This window comes from Melospiza georgiana, chromosome 3, assembly GCF_028018845.1.
Source record: "Melospiza georgiana isolate bMelGeo1 chromosome 3, bMelGeo1.pri, whole genome shotgun sequence".
NCBI classification, from domain to species: Eukaryota; Metazoa; Chordata; class Aves; order Passeriformes; family Passerellidae; genus Melospiza; species Melospiza georgiana.
Window position 1 is genome coordinate 67,990,525 of NC_080432.1, and position 20,637 is coordinate 68,011,161.

General features: G+C 39.5%; 1 protein-coding gene across 2 annotated transcripts in view; it reads left to right on the forward strand.

The window, feature by feature from the left end:
- Positions 1-423: 423 nt before the first annotated feature.
- IPCEF1 (interaction protein for cytohesin exchange factors 1) overlaps positions 424-20,637 on the forward strand; it is a 37,726-nt gene continuing 17,512 nt past the window's right edge. Inside the window, exons 1-7 of one of the 2 annotated variants that reach the window (XM_058019997.1) lie at positions 424-467; positions 612-648; positions 1,316-1,485; positions 9,001-9,074; positions 10,210-10,281; positions 13,225-13,286; positions 16,596-16,684. In XM_058019997.1, coding sequence (XP_057875980.1) covers positions 1,327-1,485; positions 9,001-9,074; positions 10,210-10,281; positions 13,225-13,286; positions 16,596-16,684 — 456 coding nt within the window. In that variant the 5' untranslated portion in view covers positions 424-467; positions 612-648; positions 1,316-1,326. Of the gene's footprint in view, positions 468-611; positions 649-761; positions 843-1,315; positions 1,486-9,000; positions 9,075-10,209; positions 10,282-13,224; positions 13,287-16,595; positions 16,685-20,637 lie in introns of those variants that run through there. The other variant, XM_058019996.1, reaches the window with a different exon arrangement.

The window sequence follows — 20,637 nt, forward strand, 5'->3', positions numbered from 1 at the left end:
GCGTAAATAAATTCAATTGTGTTATTTTTGAGGTGACTAAAATTTCCATATATTTTGTGTGATTGTTTTTCCTTAGGAAATATTATGAAACTATTTAATAGGGAAAAATATATGTTCTGCATTAAATAAAAAAAGGCAAAAGTGAAGATAATATTTTTTTTTCTTTTTCAGGATTTCTTAGAATGAGCTAAATGACTATCAGTCATCTGGCATGTATTTTAATCTCCCTATGTTTGTAAATCCTCCTTATGGAGCCTAATGAAGCATTAAAATGCTGGAGTTTTAACTTCTATTTTTTAACTACAATTTGGGCAAACACAGCAAAGTAGAAGCTGTCTGTGGATGTGAAACAGGAAGCAGGAGTAGATAGACACGTGTAATAGGGTTGTGTTTGCTCTTGCTCAACTAGATATACATCAATTTTAATTAACACGTTTTTTGCTTCAGCTGCTAACGTCCCTTCAGCAGTGAGTGGGTTATGTGTTTCCATCGTGCATATACCACCAGCATCACCACCACGTCCTTCTCTAGCTTCCCCCTCCCCTTTCTACACAAATGTTGCAACACAATCTGAAATTTCCTCTTTTCTTTCCTTCCTGCATTTCTTACAGGTTCCTTTGCGTCAGAAGGCAAAAAAGAAAAGTCAAGGTAATGAGAGATTGTTTTTTCTTTTCTCTCCTGGATTCCTCTTTTGTTATTTTTTTTGTATGTCTTATTCTTGGGAGGGTGAGGATTTTGTACTGCTACTCATTTGGTGAAAAGCTGCTTTTTAACTCCACTGATTCTTACACCGATTCTGAGAAAAATGACAACGGGCTGTTCCTTTGGACTAAATCCTTGTGGTATGTTAATTGAATCAAAGCTGGAAATCAGCGAGGTGGAATCAGCTGCCTGCATAGACATACACACTAGTGGTTTTCATGTATTTGGTATAATAGTTTTCTCTAGCTGACTTAAATAGATGTATCATTTTCAGTGCAGCTGTGTGAGGGAAAATATATGCATGCTTCTCTTAAAAGGATCAAAGGCTGTATTTTTAATTTACAAAAACTCGTGTACGGTTATCTTAGCATTAATTAGTATCAGCATTATCTATAGCTTACTGTTTAATTTCTGAACATCAGCAAGCCTTTCAAATGAAAGTGTGTTACTGTCACAGCCATTATAAAACTGAATTACTTCTAAGTATAATTTAAGACATGCTTGGATGACTTGCTGAGGTTCCTAAGTGAGGATGATATCCTTAATTGGCAGCAACATCTTTCCTGGTAATGCAGTTTTAAGCAAGCACAACACTGTATTTTTAATGGCGCAGGGTTCTTTATAATGAGCCGACGGAGGATATCGTGCAAAGAGCTGGGGCAAGCCGATTGCCAAGGATGGCTCTACAAAAAGAAGGAAAAAGGAGCTTTCATTGGCAACAAATGGAAAAAGTTCTGGTGTGTGCTAAAGGAGTCATCGCTGTATTGGTACAGCAGTCAGCTGGTGAGTACAGTGTGCAGGCAGCTCCGGGTGCCAGACAAACAGCATCTGCTGGCATGGACAGAGGGGAACCTGGGGTCACAATTTAGGTGCACCCTGGAGGAGTACAAATAACTGGGTTTATTTCTCAGCCCTGGCACTTCCTGTGATCTGAGAAGTGTCTATATGAATTTGAAACATGCAGAAAGCTATGTGGTTTCTAGTTCAGCAGGTACTTGTGAAATGTTAACTTGCTGTCTGTTTCACCTGTTAAGAGCTCTTCTTTAAGGGCTCTGGTGGCATTTGAACTTGAGAAATGTTTTCCTGGGTACAGACAATTTGCAAACATTTTTCAAAACTCAAAACAGGAATGCTTTTTCACTTCCTATTAATTTAATTTTCAGAAATGTCTCTCCTATCTCTCTTTCCATCCCCTTCCACACTGAGATTATTCTGTTTTCTTCTGTTTGTCTTCTTAGTTTATTTTTCCTTTTTTTTTCTATTTTTTTCCTATTTAAATTTATTTGTCCTCTTTTTTTTGGGCAGTTGACTTTACTCTGGGCTTGTTTGATTGGGCAGAGAGGATGTTTTGCCCATCCTAGGAAGATTCAGATATAGTTATTCCCTTCACTTTGCGGTCTGGCACTGCTACCTTTAAAAAACTCTTATCACATTCAAATGATGGGGTGACAGATCTAAGAATTAGGGTGAGAAGAGAATTATAGTATGCCAGCAAAAACATTGTTTGAAAGTCAGCAGCTTCAGTGTTGAATTGTGGATGGGCATGAGGTGCCTTAAATGCAACACAGCTGCTCTGGAAATCAGCATGTCACAGGCACAGCAAAGAATGAAAGGTTGAAGGAACCCTTATTAATTATTAGAGCATTTTAAAAAATATCAAAGGCAATCTGGATGATTTTCACTTGTTTATTTACTCTGCAGCAATCCCCATCAACATTTTTGCTAGCTGTTTCAGGAAAAAAATACAATAGTTTAAGCCATTTAAAAAACTCCTCATACCCTAAACAAAGCTTTACTCGTGTAGACTAATTCACGTTCTCCCTTCAGTTGTGAGTATAGTGCTAGTATTTTTTGTGGAGTGGTTTTTTGCTTGTGTGTGTGTGTGAGATATTTTTTCTGTTTACTTTTTTAAAATCCAAATAAAAACTTTGACTGGTACTTCAAGATGATATTAACTATTTGTTCTTGGGGTAAAGGAAAGCAAATCTGCTAGTCTTGGGCTATTGTTTTTTATGATGTTGTGGTAGTCTGATATGGATTGCTTTCAAGACTATGTCAAATACATGCAAAATAGAAAGAAAACAAATAGAAATGGTGTGGAAAAAAAGTTTTGAAAAGGCACTTTGTTCCTTATGCTTACAATATCTCTACTTGAAAGACATGGGGAGGCAGTAATACCAATAAGCAGCAGTAAAACCTTATTGGCTTTTATAAATCTGTTTGCAGTTGTACTTCTGGCCAAGCTTTAAGAAATGTTAGCTGGCTGGCTGACATGACTTTTTAGACACAGAAAATATCAGAAAGGAATAATCCTAAGGAGTAACCAAGATGAGAGGAAATAAAAAATGCAAGACTAGGAAAAATTTGCCTCTGGGAAGAAAAGAGTGATGGGGGAGAGGTGCAAATTCCTCCACTTCCTTCAGTTTTTCTGGCCTGCTTAAATTCCACTCCTGAGATCCAGAAAAACCATGATCATGCTGGTTCCTGCGCTCCTAGACGGCACTTACCCTTTTAGTCCATGCCTAATTCCTGACTGTCACTGACTGTCCCCAAAAGAATAAGGCTGAAAATAAGAGTCAGCCTCATTCCAGTTTATTTTGTTTCCTCTGAAGAGCTAATGTGGCTTCAAAATACCGTTGTCTTGTGTCAGCCCTGAGTTCTCACCTATCACAGTTGTGCTTTAAGCATGATAGCCAGTAGCACCTCTTTGCTTGCAACTTCTGCCAACTCTCACACACTATTTTAAAAATAACTTTGGTAAAAACTCAAAGTTTCTTTGGGCAGCTTAAAGTGCAGCCTCTAAGTAACTATAGGTTCAATCAGTGTTTGCAGAATGTCTGTAACTGTGGGGTTTGGAAAGGAGGAGAGGTGATCTTTGCTAAGGCCTGCTTTCTTAAATTCTTGAGAGCAGAGGCATGCTCAGAGTTGTATGTGGGATCAATTAGAGCCAGATATTCTCACTTCTAGATTGTTGAAAGAGACATAGCAGTGACACATGCTCTTGCTTGCGTGACAAGTCCCTGGCATTAGGACTGCCTGCACTTCCACTCTCTTCAGTGAAGTTAATCCTTGGTCCCAAGGGGCTGTACAAGGTGACAGTCTCAAGTTCTGTTGAAACAGGAGTCCTGCTTCTCACGTGCCTGAGGCTTCCTGAGATGGGCCCTTTTGCAGGGGCTGATGTCAAAGGTGGTGATGAAAGACTGGGGCTGATGTCAAAGGGACTGGGGCACACTGGTTGCGTGTAGCTCTGCTTGACCTGCTTGGCTCTGGTGAGAAATGAGCTTGGTTTGTTTGTGGCTGTGTGAAAAGCAGACACTGGCAACTGTAGCATAGCAACAGGGTGCTGGACCTTTTTTCTAATGGAGATGGAGAAAATAGAGAGTGGGTGGAATTTGTATGGGAATGTGCATTATCCTGGCTTTGAGTAGATAACCTCATCTGCATATCATCTTCTTGGTCAAGTTTTTCTTCATGTACCTCTGAAACTCTGGATATATCTGTCAGTCTTGTTTAATTTTTCTTCAAGCTACTCTGATTCTGGGTCTCTCATGAGAGGCAGATTTGGATACATTACATAGGACACTTGTGAGAATTTTCAGCTGATATTTCCTTCAATTTAATGTAAAATATTTTGTGAGCGCCACAGCTCAAAAGAGTAAAAAATAAATGGGTGACCAATAGCGGATCAGACACCCTAAGAGTCAAGCTTCTCCTTCACTGAAAGAAAGCCAGAGAACACAAGCAAATCTGAATAAATTTTCGATGAGCTAGCTGAGGTCAGGGCCCAGTGGTTTCAGCAGGCTTGGGTAGGCTGCCCTGGAACCTCTTCCCGCACAACCTTCTTTTTTCTATAAAACATGAGACAAATAAACTTCTCTTTGCAGCACGGAAGCACTCCCAGTCTGGGCAGGGGAAGCTGCTTGGACTAGGAAGGGCTGGTTTTGCAACGAAAACACAGGACATGTCAGAAAATATATCTGGGCAGTCAGAATTTCTGGGTGCTTTCAAGAACATCCAACTCCTTGGACAACTGCTCTTCATTAGTGATTTTTTTTTTTTTTTTTTTTTTTTTAGTACTGCTCTCTGTAGGCAGCTGCCTTGAAGACAAGTGTTTAAATAGCACAGTTTGTGATCCTGCCTGACCCTTTAGCTGTTTCAATTCTCATACTGAAACTCCAGAGGGAATTAGTGCTCCTACATAGGAAGAGGGGTGGTGGGGAAGGATTGTCACGTGGAATCCCAGGCTCCTGGCTTTCTGGGCTTGTTTCGACTGTGTTGGATAGTGTTGGCTGGAATAGGACAAAGGACTGAATGCCTCTGTCTGGTGGGTCTTTAGGGTAGCTTGACTGGTTTTCCAAATAGAGTTGAAATAAATTTTTGCGGAATGTCTTAATGGTGGTTGTCATGGGGATACAGCTGAAAAGAAATGTAAATATAAAATTAAAGAGATGCAGGCTGTGATCTGCTGTCACTATTTATCTTTGAACTTTTATTTTTTTCCTCATTCACTGTATTTGAATTGGTCCTCACTCCAACAGCTTTGCTGGAAGCTGTATAATTACAGTCTTTTAAAAGAAAAATATTTTACCTTTGAGTTGTAATAGCTGCTTATGTGGATGAGAAAAAGTCATTGATGTCAGCTGATTGCGCTGAGAGGCTTGGGGACCTATGGCCCAATATCTTACCCAAATTATTCCCAGTTCTATAGGATGCCTCATTGGTGTACTTGGCAGAGAGAAAAAAAAGACTAAAATGCTGAACTGCTCCTCCAACATCCAAAGCATCTTCTGGGGGCAGTGCTGAAACACTGATGAAGCCATGAGAACTACCCTGATTTGCAGATTGGAGCTCTTCCACAATAACAAGATATTTCATTTTCTAGCACTATGTTTTAAAATATTGCTGCAACATTGCACTCACTTTAAATGACTTACTAAATCTCCTAAAGCCACAACATTTAGATAACATATTGAGGCAAGCTCAAAAGGACATTAGCCTCTTTCATGCATTGTGTTTCATAAATAATTTCTTTTCTTTTCTGAGTACAAGGCTTTTCCTGTGGAAAAATGGCTACTTTCTTTTTTGCCACAAGAATTTTCACACTTGTTATTAATGAAATCATTTTTCTACAACTTGGAATAGCAAAAACGCAGATTTATGTTAGTCTAACCTCCATAAAACCCAAAAGAGATAACAGCTTATTCTTTTAAATATCCTGATTAAGTAGAAAATAGGTCAAGGTTCTTTGTATCTGAGTTTTTCGGGCTATTTTACAGCTTCACATCAAAATCTGAAGGAATCTTGAATGAAGCGTGTGAGTTAAATAATAGCATGCTAAAGTCATGTTAGGGATAACATTTTGTAAGAAAGAAAGAAAGCACTTAGGATTTCTATATGCTTTAAATGTTTTTAAATGACATTTTTATCCTAAGAATGACTGAAAAGATGACTTCCACATGTTCTGTTCCTAGGATTTATTTGGAATTCTATTTGCTGACTGAAATAACACCCTTAAGATTTTTTGTGACTTCTTTTTCTTTTTTCCTTCCTTTTTTTCCTGGTAATTATGAAGCTACATACCCATCAAACCCCTCTTTTCTGTTACATAGATGGCATGTTTTAGATGTGTACAAATAGTGTATTTCACTAATACATAAAATGAAACATGAATTTTTCTTTAAATGAACAAATATGAAATCACAGACAGAATTAGTATAAATTCTGAATGTATTTAGAGAGAATGTGTATGTGAGAACGTAATCTTTTACCAACTGGAACAGGCCAAATACTGCATAAGAAATAGGGAGTTTCTCTGCTGTACAATTGTTAAAATTAAGGTACTGAAATCAAGGCCTACAGACCTATTGTCATTAGTAATTTAGAGGGAGCTCCCCTAATTTAGATAGAGGAATCTATTTTAATCTAATCTAAATTACTGATGGATTAAGTCAGTGATTCAAGTCCGATTCCATTTCAGCATGGGTGGGAGTGTTCCAGGTCAGTGTCTCCACACTGGCTTGTGGGGTGCTGGCAATTCACTAGTCCAATACAAAATCCAAACACTCAAATACTTTTGTACATTGACAGTAGAAGGAGTGATTTATCCAATGGCATTTCATGGGCTTAATCCCCTCAGGAATGCCTTTGCAGCACTCTAAACTGTTTATAGGATACAGTCTAGACCAATGGTCACTGCACTGATAGATGGAATTGGTTGAGCTGTAACTGCAGACAGAACATGGAAGAAAGGCCAAGCCTGTCCCAGACCCGAGTCAGCCACTCACTCACCTGATGGTTTACCCAGCTCAGGCCATGGATTTATTGCTGCATGGGTACCTGGGTATATTCCTTCACCCAGAGTCCCGTGGATAACTTTTTCTTAAACTGGGAGTATAGATTCCTACTACAGAGAACCAACTGGCTTTGTATGCATTTCTCATCCAGCAGTGTGTGCAATAGTGATCGTTGTACCTCGTGGACAGCTTTTTTGAGTTTGGTTCACGGTGTTCTCAGATTGGTCTTGGGAACTAAACAGGAATTTTGGTGTTCCAGATCTAGTAAGGGATCATCTTTTTGGAAAAAAATGCTGGATAATACAATCTCTACTCTTAGTACAGTACAGCCCAGGAATAGTGCTCCTTCATTACTCACCAGTGTTTATTTTCTCATCCTTATATATTTAATATACTATGGATCTGGAGTGGTAATACTAGGCTTAGTTAGTTGTCATTTTTGCTCAATGACTTTAAGCTCATGAAATTCCAACCTGTGTAATGGAAACAAAAGCTCCCCAAACTAATCACTAAACAAGTTTTACAGATACAAATAAAATCAGAAAGTGTTAAAAGCCCAAGTAGCTAATAAGCACTTTTTCATACAAATATTACAAAATGAAACTAAAACCCCTTCCACTGGTGCCGTGTCTGCATCTTGGAGCAGCAAAACCATTTATTAGTGATGATGTGAAATATAAACTTCTCACATGAATGTTTAATACATGTAAATGACAGGAATGATGGTTAGTCCATGATTTACTGTATACCAAAGAGCAGATATGCAGATGTGCGGGGAAGCCTCCCACTGAAGTAACCATTCTGTGTCAACATTTCAGTTCTTGGAGATTCATACTTTCAAGCATTAAAGCTCAAAGACTTGTCTTGATGAACATCTTTTTATAGTCTGATCATATTCATGCATAATGAGACTTGAGATACTGTCACTCATCTTCATTTATCCTCTGCCTTTGTAATTGTTGTGTGTATTTTATCTGCTTTAACTCAGTGTACATTTTCAGAATTTTAATGTGTCTACTAGCAATGGCTGGGAGCAGCAAAAATGTAATTCAGGAACGAGCACTCTGTGTTTTGGAAAGTAGGTTTTTTCCTGACATTTTGTCCTACAGACTTTTGTCAACATTATATATTCACCTCATCTTAGAGGGACTCCTAACCTCATTGCAGATGACCAGGTGTATGTTGATGGATGTAGTAAGGAAGATGTTTCTGCCTCAAATGTTTCAGTTTCAGGCAGCACAAACAGGAGTTTGAGGCTTGTCACTTCAGTTTCTCAGCTCTGACTCAGAGTCCTGCTGACTGAGAGCAGAGACGTCAATGCTCACTAAAGCTCCTGGCATGCAGAAAGGGCTGACTGGGTATAAACAGGGTGCTGAAAATGTAAATTTAAATATCTGCCTGGATATTGCTACCTCTTGCACCATGCCTGCAAATTTCTGGGGTTAGTGATAGCTGGGTGACCAAAGCCCTCCGTGTCTGCAGTGTTTAACCACAGAACTCAGCTGTGTGGGATGGGAGCCGCCTGCATTGCCTCTGCCTTGCTTGTGTACAGGTCACCCTGCAAAATGGTCCATGCTGCAATTACACAGGGGACACCCTCCTCCATTTCTACTTAGAATCATATTGGGGCACTTCTGAGCTGTATTTTTCAGCTCTACATCGGTCACGTTTGTGTAAGATACACACATGTTGTGTCATGGCACAAACCCACCTTTGAGACTGTAGGTGCCATCTAGACCTGAACAGGTGATATAACCCCTGTTCATCCTTGCTAGGCAACAAAATCTATGCTTACACTCTGCCACTTGCACCCCGGATTTGCTGGTATAGAAATATTCCATCAGGCGTTAATCTGTCCCCATGGTGATGAGCATATATTTTCACGGTATAAAAAGCTGTCAAAAACAAGCACTTGCGTGTTAAATATTATTCAGCATTGGAGTCTACTAGTTTACCAGTTGGTTGATGTGGTGATATTCAATTATTTTTTTTTCTTTTATGGAAGGCTGAAAAAGCAGAAGGATTTATAAGACTTCCAGACTTCAGTGTGGATCGAGCAATTGAATGCAAAAAAAAGCAGTAAGTTTATCTCTTGTTCCCAGTTTTGCATGATTTTTACAAGATTGCAAGGAGTGAGCCTCAGTAGTCTTTGACAATGAAACTGTGGGGAGTTCTTTTGTGTTGTATAAATAATGAGATATTAATTGAGCTACTGAAAGAAAACCATATTACAAAAACATTTTTTTGAAAAATCTCTGCCAGATGTGCTTTGCTGAAACCACAAATAAAAAAGAACAGATGAGTGTGCCAAATGCTTTCTTTTCCTTTTTTTTCCATTTGCTATTTATGAGTAGACTGTAATTCTCAGATTCCCCTCTTAGTTGAGGAGGTCAGCAGTGGTGCAAGTAATGCTGCATACCTCCAAGCCTGAACTATTATTTAGGCTGCTGTGGTGCAACTGAGCTTGGGCTGTACTTTAGGCCTTTGATTGTGCAGGGAATAAATACTTTCTTTAGCAGGGTGCACATTCAAAAATATTGTCTCCAAACTCCATATGCAGAGCTGACTTCCAGTTGCTTCTGAGTACACTTCAAAGGTTGGGTGGGGTGTTGCTGTTGTTCAAAGTTATAAAGTGCAGCATGGTTTTAATTGTGTCCCTCAAGAAAAAAAACCTTCATTCTTCAGATGGAGAAGTTAGAAGAGCCAGTCACTGTTCACCCACTGTGTGCTGCTTGTGATTTTACTGCGTCACATGTCCCTTCCCTCAGCCATCAGTTTTCCATGCTTTGGAGGTCACAGCCTGATTGACCACAGCACATGGAAGCTGTTCCATGTCTTGGGTCACTACTGGTGTTTTCTTCCAGCATTTTTAAAGTTCGCTTTGCATCTCAGAGCTGGAGAAAGCAAAATTGCACATAGTATTTGCAGTATGAGAAGGCAGCAAAGTTATGTAATGAAATAATGGAAGACTTTGTTTTATTCTTTATTCCTTCCCTTAGTTCCTGTAGTTTATACTCTCTGAATAGTGTGTGGCCTAGGAAATGAGCTAAAAATAGACTAGAGTTTTAAAGAAAGAGCTGCATTGATGGACAAGCTAATCTGGATTAATACAGTGGAGTGAATAAATATTTTAAATAATTCATTCAGCTATTATTTTTTCTTTCTTATGGAAACTATTTTTCTTCATATCTCTTATCTTTTTCTTTCCCTAAAGTGCTATTAAGATCAGCCACCCACAGATCAAGACATTTTATTTTGCGGCAGAAAATGTTCTGGAAATGAACACGTAAGTAGGAGCGACTGGTCGTGTTTCATCCTGTCTCATGCCTGAGAGCACCCTTTGAAAGTTCATTCTTTCACTGTCAAGCAGTCGTTGACAAAGTTATTTGGGGAATTACTGAGTCTAATTTTTCTGGTCACTAAATGGAAGAAAACTATTGCTCTTTGTTCACTAATTATGATTGAAATCAGAATCGCTTAATTAGCCCAATTTTGGTGCTAATCTTCCTAGCATTTGCTGGTATAAATCCCTTTCTGTTAGAGTGGTGTTAAGATATGATAGCAAGTACAGCACCTTGGAAGAAGTGAGGGGAGAAAAGAAAGAGAGGGAAAAGTCCCAGAAGTGATCTGGGACTAGAATATGACAGTTTCTGATTTCAGAGTATTGTATCAGCTAACTGGGAGGGTTAGAGGGATAGAAAGGTCTGTTTCCTTTATGTAAATTAGCATTAACTTCAGCATCAAACTGTGCTGTAGTTGAATGATTCTCATGGCAGGTCAGAAATTTTCTTTCCACAAATGGTCCAGAAGATTAACAACCAAATAGTTCACAATGGGAGAAGTAAAAATGGATATGAATACTGCCATTTTAGAAACCACTGAGCTATCAAAAAGATATTATTTTCTACTAATCCACATTTGGCTGATTTAGATATATCTCATATCTTTGCCCTTTTTACTTCAGATTGCAGTCTTTTCTCTGTGCTATTGCATTAAATGGCCAAATACTGGATACAAAGAAGTACAATTTAAATGGGAAGAGAGCTCCTGCAATAGTCGGGTCAGGATTTTCATCATGGCTCTACGGGTGACCTTTGTGTGATTTTTCACAGGGCAATGACTACTCATTCCCTCTATAAATGAGAGACCTCATACATATTTGCCACAATAGAAAAAGAGAGAGGTTGAGAGAGTGTGTGTGACCTTCTGAAAGATCTATTGTACAGAAATGTACAATATTAAAGTAGTGTATGTCCCTAGATATGTATTAATAAATCTGTACTCTACAGATGCCTACAAGTAAATATAGATTTAAAGAATCTGTTGCCCTTTGCAAGTTGGATCAGCATAGAGCATTCTGGTGGGGAGACAACCATGCATTCTGTTGCTCCTGCACTTCCCACCAGAGCTCCTGAATGGAGTGACAAGATCCTGAGGCAGATTGGGTGTGGATGACTGAGAATGAGGGACAGCTGGACAGGAATATTTCAGTAGAGAGGGTAACCCTAGTTAAGAGAGAAGAGATGGAAGGATGTCTGGAGAAGGAAAATTAGAGCTAATGGAGGATATTAGTAAGTGCTAACAGCCAGTTTGGAGCCCAGCTGGAAATTCTCATATGAAAAATGCTTAGTCTCCTGTGAGTCAGTGATTGAAATCTAAGCAGGTGTCTCAGCTCTTATGCCCCTGGAACGATTTTGTTCAAATTCCACTTCTTGATTAAATTTCATTTTGGCTTAAAGATAGGTAGCCTAGTGTTAGAGCAGCCTGCTCTATGCTGTACTAACCCCCCACTGCTGCAACTGATGATGTTTTCCTTGGCAAAGTACAAAATACATGCATTTAATACATAAAGTACACGCATACTCACGCATATGTCGAAACAGACTAAAAGACATCTGTTCTCTTGGCTCCAGTCCTGCAAATGCACGTGTGAATGGTTCCACTGAACTCACTGGAGCATTCGTGTGTGTCGAGTTCCTGGTGTGCAGAAATGCTTGATGGATCATGACCTTTTGTAACTCTTCATGCATATATCGACATATGCACATACCTGTACATATATCTCTATTAAATCAACAGTAGATTTATTAAAAAAGTCATTTGTTTCACTAGTTTATCATGTATTTTCTATTGCCATTCACAGATGAAAAGTAAAGTCATGCTGACTAGCTGCATGCATTTAGCTGGCCAGTTGTACATAGTTATTAGTGACTTGTCTGCCCTCATCATTAATGAAGTCCTAGATTTTTTTAACAAATCTTTTCATTGTCAAGGTGGATTTTCATTTAAAAATTTTTTTTGTTAGGATTGATTGTTAAAAATAATCAATGGACCACTCTTATAGAAACAAAACTTTGTTTTTCTGATTTGTTTGTGGCTCTATTGCTCATACTGAAGTCTAAAAGTGCAGTTACTTTGGTGCTGATCTTACTAGCAAATTCCCTCTTGCTTTAGTAGAACCAAAATAAAAAAAAATGTTTTTTTTCCAGTAATGAATTCCTGCCCTTCATACTTTCTCTATATGGGCCTTGACTTTTAATTGTAAAAGCTTGAGCCTTTTCGGTTGTTAGTTACTTTAAATGTGGATTGATCTGAATGACCTACAGGTAAACATAATATACAAAAAGTATGACTAGGGAATGTTTCTAGCACCAGAAGAATGCAACCACCTAGGAAGATAAGTGAAAAACACCCCAATTATAGCATAAACCAACACAGGAAGTGAGACTTACTAAAACCAAAAGTACATAGCAAGTTGAAAAATGTGATATGTTATGATCAAAAAGTTTGCTTTCAAGTGGTGCAGACTGTGCAGCGATAATTTTGGCCAGGCCAGCGGACATCATCTTCTGAGAATCCCATGCCTGTTTCTTCATCTCAGGTGAAGGATGACCCCTCACCAGCTGTACTAATGCACTGACATGGAGTTACAGCACAAAGACTTTAGCTTACACAAATGTGACTCCTGGGTCATCAGTATGATGACTTTTTTTTTCAGTATCAAGGGAAAATGTCCCAGGCAACTTATTCTATTCACTGCAGGGAATATTAAAACAGAGGTAATTGGTGCCTTTCTAGAAGATGATCTAAGAAATAGAAACTTTGACATTTAGTTGTCAGGCTAATGAAAGCAGATATGGTGATGTAGAAAACAACTGAAAGGAGCAAAATTCAGTCTGAAGAGCACGTGAGTGTCCCTGACTCTGTGTTCCCTCTGTTTCAAACACAGGTGGCTAAGTAAGCTGGGAATGGCTGTAGACCCTCAGGCACCAAACAGGAAGAATGAGGAAGGTATGCTCCTAACTGGTTTCAGTGTGTAACTACATTGTGTTCTTCACAGTTTTTTCTTGGCCATTTTTTTTTATTTTTGCCAGCTATTTTCTTTCTTTTGAACTGTTATCTTGGGTCTGCCTCCTGCCTGAGCTCAGAGAAACCGCATTGTCACGACACAGAGTAACCACAGGAAAAGAAAAAATGGTGAGAAACAGTGTGAGTGAGACACACTAGGTGATCTTGGGAGAGGTGTGTAACTACTTTCTGGCACTTTGCTGGCTTGCTGAGCCTACCAAGCATGGAGAGGACCAGCTGTGCTGCTCTGGGTTTTGAGCTGGTGAGTTGTGTTACAGGAGCTGTGCTGCAGCATGGCAGCTGCAGGCCCAGGGACACCTTGTGCTCTGCTGACCATCCCTACTGCGTCCTCCAGTCTGGGGGCTTTCAACAATTGCAGTGCTGGAGGATGAGGGGATGGTACTGCTATTCCGGAGCCTACAACTTGTTTTGGAGCCAAGCCCAAGTTCATTATGGAAGGAAAAACTCTATAAGTCCTAAACAATTTATTTACTGTCTTAATTTGCACATCGACCTAATATAACTCTTTGGTAGGAGGATACAAGCACTCAAATCACAAATCTGGGCAGAGGGGCTGGTTTGGAATGAGAAGTGCTCTGAGTAACATTATGTTACCAAACCAGGGAAGGACTCTAACCTGGGGAATATGTGAGGAATATCTGGGCTTTTAAGTCTCCATTTTTAGAATATTGGTACTCAGTGCCCTTTTTGGAATTGCTGAGCTTGTGAAGGAGCCGTCATTATAAAGAAGAAGCTGCTGGTATTTGCAGTTGTATGAATACTGAGGTGATGCAGCCTGTTTTGTCTAAGGAATGAAGTTCCTCTCTGCATCCCTTCTGCTCTACCACAAAATTCAAGATTGTGGTTTATGTCCAGGCTTGGGACATGTCATTACATTATTGATTAATTTGATCTGGCTCCATTTGTGCTCTACTATTAAAAGCAGCTTTGGGGTTGATAAACACTGATGCTGCTGATTTCTGGAGAATTCAGCAAGTCTCATCAGTTTCTTTGTTTTTAGTTCACACTTGTTTCTTGTCAGGAAACTTGTTAACTTCCACACCATCTAATTCTTCCTGCCTGTATCCTGTTTGAAGCCACCTTTATCAAAACACTTTAGGATAAAGGGCTATATTGAATGCTAGGTTTTGTAGCAAGAACTGCAAGATACTTGTACTGAGGAAGGAAGTCTGCAAATATATTGTCTATCTTTTCATGAAGGGAAGAGTTCAATGGAAAGTAGGAATGGCAAAAAATTTTTATATTAAATCAATTTTTTAAAACCTCCATAAAATGTGATACTGGTGGTATTTATTGAATCAAGAATTATGAAGCAATAAAAAATGAGTTATTCCACCAATTTTAATATTAAAAACATAAAAATAATCCACTTAATAACCTCTGCAACAGGTTATCTAATAACTTTGCAACAGCATAATATAGCCAATATTTCTTCAGCTTTTAAGGACAGTCACCCATTTCCCCCTCAGGAAAAGGCCTTCTGATTCCAGTGTCAAACACCTCCTTTCTTTCCATGCATGTTTTGTCACTGGTGCTCCAGCAGCTGCCTTCAGTGTGGGTGCAGCACCCACTGGTGCCTGGGTGGACACATCCTTACAGAAACATTGCTATGTTTCATTAAAACACTGTCACTACCCACAGTCACTTCTGTTCCTGCTGACCAGTTCCTCCTCTCTGTATCACACAATTCTTCAGAATGTTGGCTCTTTTTGTGGCATTTCTTGTGTATTCAGATACTTTCTGTGCATTTTAACACACTCCCCTGTTTAGAGTATAAGAAACAGCTGTTGAGTCTCAGTTTTTCTGTGTGCCTAAAAGGGGAGCTGTAGAAAGCATAGCTTGTTACTGAATTACTCAAAAAGGCATTAGTAGAGTCTTAGAATTTGATATAGGCCTTATTGCAGCCAGTTTCAGTTCTTTATGCTTAGATGTGCCAGTATATATTTCCAGTAAACAGAACAGCATCTATGCTATTCAAAACCCTACAGTTCTGCAAAGAATACAGGGAGAAAAAAACTCCTTTAAGTTTCTCTTTGTTAATATGTTAGAAAATTCTCTCTCATGCACAAAATTCTTCTCTCTTACAACTTTATTCCCCTCACTCTGTGCTTGTTAACACCCATCCTCCCCCCACGATCACATGCAGAAAAATAAAGCGTGTAGGTATTAAATAAGTTAATTTTAGATGTAATAATTTCAGGTGACTGTCCAGAGACCATGCTAACAAACTGCTCTCTAGTAGTGTGAGCTCCTGAAGTCAAGCTCTGATGAGGAATCAGAGCTGGACTTAAGCAATCCCTGTTCTCTGGGGCAGAGCTGGACAGAAGCTCTGGCACAGCACAGGCTGCTGAGGTTTGTGGCCAGCAAAGGGCAGCCCTGGATCCCATGGACACCACAGGGGCAGCCTCTGTTCTGTGACCCTTGGCACTCAAGTTGTCCTCATCCGCTTCTGACTTTGTCTTTGCAAACTCCCACGTCCCCAGCTCAGTGGGGACAATGTTTACTATGATCTTGTCCAATGTTTACTATTGCCAGGTCCTGGGCATAAGAACCAGCAACATTCTGCCTCCCTTTTTCTGTGTCTCATTTTATCCATGATTATCACTTCATTTAATCCACCTTTAAACACATTTGTGGAAAATATTTTCACCTGCTGCACGGATAGTTGAAAGAAATAACAGGAAGACTGCCTCTGCCACATGTCAATGAGTTCAAACTCCTACGAGTTTATTACCAAAAAAAAAAAAAAAAAAAAAAAAAGAAAAAATAAAAAAGAGAGAGGAGAGAGAGACACAAGTAGGGTTTTCCTTGGGTATTCCTAGAGTACTGTGTTTACTTTTGGTATTACTTCTTCATATGTTCTGCCATGCTGTATAGTGTGTCTACATGAGACACCATAAGTGACACAAGACTCTCACAAGGTTGCTCTATAGTTTCCAAAACATGATATGAACAATCTTTTTATTCCAAAATTGCAGCCAAAGCAATTTTGGCCTGTTGCTAGCACCAGGAAAACTTACTGATTACAGGGACACAGGATTGCCTCTGCTACTTGCAACAGCTCTCCAGCATTACTATAAGACTACAAGTGGATTAGGAGACACTGACTTGTTAAAGTATAGTCCTAAATCCAGAACACCCTACTTGGTGATCTTTGGTTGCCACAGTGCTGCAAAGATTAATATGTTTGTCTAACTCTTTATTTTTGCTCATTTCCCATGTCTACCTCAGAATGCTACAGTGAAAGTGAGCATGATGACCCAGAAATAACAGACACGCCACCTCCACCCTACACAGTCCAGACCCCACCTCCTCCTTCGGTAAGTGTTCCAGTTATTACCTTGTTTCTTGTTGCAAGCAGGTTGAAACAAACCCCTCCTGAGGTGGTGGACCTGTAGGAATAACCTAAAACACTGTCTGGAAATGTCCATGCTGCGTTCCTGTGAAAGCTTCATGCACAGACTGCCTGCCCCTGGCAGAGCTCACAGCTGGCACATCCTGCACCACAGGGAGCTGTGCACTGCAAAAGATCAGCTCCTTCCCATTTATCTTGCTGGAGAAAGGAAGGTGTCATTCTACCTCATACACTAGCTCTGTCTTTTCTTTACAAGATTTTTAACACACTGCTATAAGCTGTTTTTTCATACTATTCTCTCTCTTTTTTTTAATCCATCCTGAAACCTCTCTCTTTTTGTGACCTTAGTAGCTTATCTAACAGCTTCATATTTATATATTTGAGTGGGCTGTTTTTAAGACTGCTGAAGCTGAAACTGCTTATGTGGCAGTGAAGTGAAGGGAAAGAGGCCTCTTCACACAGAGATAAAAATCTGGTTTTTTTCTTCTACCTCTGAAAAATAGACTATGAAAAAAAGATAATAGACATTCTTCCAAAGTCTATATAGCATATTGTCCCAGAATATTCCTTCCTGCCTCACTTCATTTCATAAATTAAAATAAGCACTATGAACCCTCATGAGTCTAATCAAGTTGGCTTGCCTAATTATTATCTAGTTCTTGCCCTATTAATCTTGTTTCTATATAATTGTTTTTCCCAGTGATCTCATTGCCCTTAGATGTGATTTAAATGGGTTTTAAAAAAAATCTTCAAATTTTTAAAAAGTTTTTCCATTTTGTTTTTTTAAGTAAAGTTGTTAATTTGCTATGACAGGCAGCTTCGCTAGTAGGTTTAGGGTGGTTTTTCTTTCCTCTCTTTGCAGCCTTTAAAAGAAAAGTTTAATTTGTAGTAGAAGTCAGGAAGAGCTGTTGCAAGTAGCAGAGGCAATCCCTAGATGTTTGTAACCTGTAAGTTTTCCTGGAGCTAGCAACAGGCATTGGGGCTGAGATTTTGGAGTAAACAGATTGTTCATATCATGCTTTGGAAACTATAGAGCAGCCTGGTGAGAGTCTTTTGTCACTACATTTTTAATTTTTAAAATTTTCCCATTAAAATGGAAAGTCATATTTACTTAATTCTCTGTTTAGAAAAGAGTGATCTGGTTTGGGCTGGTAATAAGGAATCCTGATTCAAGCCTTTCCCTTCCATACCTGAAAGTTAACACTGAGAGGTGTTGCAGTAGTATACTTAGTACTAAATATTCTCATGGCATCTCATGGAAAGGAAGTGTCTGCTGTTGAGGTACAAGTTCCTCTGTGGCATGCTGAAATAACACCCAGTAGCTGGGGTGGAGAGAAAGAAAAGTTGTTAATTTCTGCAAAGCAGGAGCAAATCAGAAATATACAGATGAGCTAGAGAAGCTTGTGCAATCACAGGCATTAATAAGAGGAGATGTAGTGGACAGAGTTGTCTGTTTGGCCATCTCTAATTAGCTCACATAAAGCTGGGAGCACATGTCCCACTGTCACCCACTCACTCCCCTCATTTTCAGTCAGATAAGTCAGCCTTCACTTCCTCATCCCGAAATGTGTGACGTTTATCACCAGAACAATCCTCCTGGCACGCGGGGGTGTGAGGCACTCACTGCTGTAGAACGTGGCTCTTTATCGCCTGTATTAACTGGAAGGGAAGTGTGACTGAGTGCCTATAAATATCAGAGGAAAGAAGAGCTTTGGCAATATGTCTCCCACAGTTATTCAGGGCTGTGGGTCAGTTAATGGAGCATCTTGAATTTTATACCTCAGTGGCTTGCCTTCAGGAGATGTAGATGTGTTTTCCGTCTGCTCGCCTCTGAGTGAGTGCCTGTGTTTTTCCAGATGAAGAGTTTTAAACAGGTGCTGGTTTTAGTTTTCTGTTTTTCTGCTTTCCTGCTGCCTTTTGGTCTGTTGCTGCAGAGGCCATCTCCGGTTGTCTCCTTCCCATATGCTCCTCTGGAGTGCTGGCCTCCACATTTTGGCAGGGAACCTGTGGGAGGAAGGCAGTGGTGCAGATGCTGAGGGATACTGCTTTCTCAAGCTTTCCCTTAAAGGGAATCACCCCTTCAGCCTTTGCCTTTGTCAGCTGATTCCCCAATTCTTCCTATGCCCTAAAATCCTTTTCCTTGTGGACAAAGGAGTCATCTTTTCACCCATTTGGCCACTCCATTTGCTGTGGGTCTGCCCTATGCTCAGCTTTCTTACATAGTGAGTAGGAACAGCTCTGTTTGACTGCAAGTCAGAGTCTTCTTTTAAATACAATATTTAATACCCCTTAAAACTTCTGGGCAAGGTCTGAAACAAGAAAAACACTGGAAGGATTGAGAAAGCTCAACTTCCACTAAAAACTCAATTCTAGGTTTACAGCCTGTGGCTGTCTCAGGGAGGGCTGGTTAAACACAGCTCTCTGCTGGTTTTTTTGTTGCAGAGTTCTTGAACCAAGCTGTGAAGTCTCAAAAATGTGGTGGATTTGGGTTCATATTCTGTGGGTGCAGCACTTGGCCTACTTCAGTTTTCTCAGATTGCAACTCGAAGTGACACTTATCCTGTCAACTCAGCTCAGTGTCAAGAATGCCACAGGCATTGACTGGAGTTAATGTATTTTTATTATTTTAAGCAGAAAGACCTCCAAACTTCTTGACATCAACTCCAAACCAAAAACTATTATTCTGGAAACTCACAGAAACCCAGGTGTAGGCTCTGTTACATTTTTTTAGAGCAGCAAACATTTTTCTGTACTTCTAGAGCCAAGTTTGTACTTGCTGTTCTATTCTCTGCTGGCTCAAACCATTTTGAAATTTGCAGAAGAATAAAGTAGTGATCATGAGGTTCCATGTGTATGCATGAATTTGGGTACTGTGGAGGAAAAAGTAAGTGAGGAACAAATAAATTATAACATCTGTAGGACAAAAGTTAAACTGACCACCTGCATTGTCCACATGTGAATGCATACACAGTTAAAAAAATCAGCAGATACATTAAGACAATAGATTGCAGCAGCAGTTAAAAATGCAGTTGAAGAGTTTCATGGTCATAATTTTTCTCTAAAAAATATCTAGAGACTCATTAACCTCCAGTGAAATCCTTATGATCTGCTTTTTAAAACATCCCCAAATGGAAATTTATTATATGTATGATTGCAAAACTTCCAGAGGAGTCATTCAAATAAGTTAGGTAAACATTTGTCATGCCAAAGAAAAAAACAAAACACAACACATATGCAGACAAAAAGAAACACCTTCTGGCAGTCATATTTATTCTTACTCATATTTTTTAATTAACACACAATGAAAATGAAAATAAAAACATATTCCTCTCAGTGAGGCACAGTCTTCATTTCAATAACACTTTTTTTTTTTTTTTGTATAGGCAAATGCCAGAAAAATAGAGGTGAGATCTAATATCTTCCTTTTCCAACTTTGAACAACTGAAATTAGACCATCTGCAACATGTGGGCAAGAGCACTTACTGTTAGGTTGTTCTGCTCGACTTTGTAAATGCTTCAACAATTTGTCTTTGTGGTAGCAACTCTTAGATGAAATGCTTCGTATCACCTGTGTTCCCAAGGGCACTTTTAGTACTCCTAGTTTAATACAGCATCTCCTCATCCTTTCCTTGAGGATGCGTATGTGAAGGTTTCTATTTTAGAAACAAAACCACACCTGAAACACAGTGTTGTGCTTTTCACAGGGGAATATAAATGTCTGGGTCCTGCAGTGTTTGGCATGGTCTTATAGGAATCATGAAAGGATCAGAAAACATACCATATGAGGAATGGCTGAGAGAGCTGGGTTTACTCAATCTCAAGAAGAGGGGGCTCAGGGGAGACCTCATTGCCCTCTGCAATTCCCTGAAGGGAGGTTGTAGCCAGGTGGGGGCCATGCCTACAGTGACAGCACTGGAG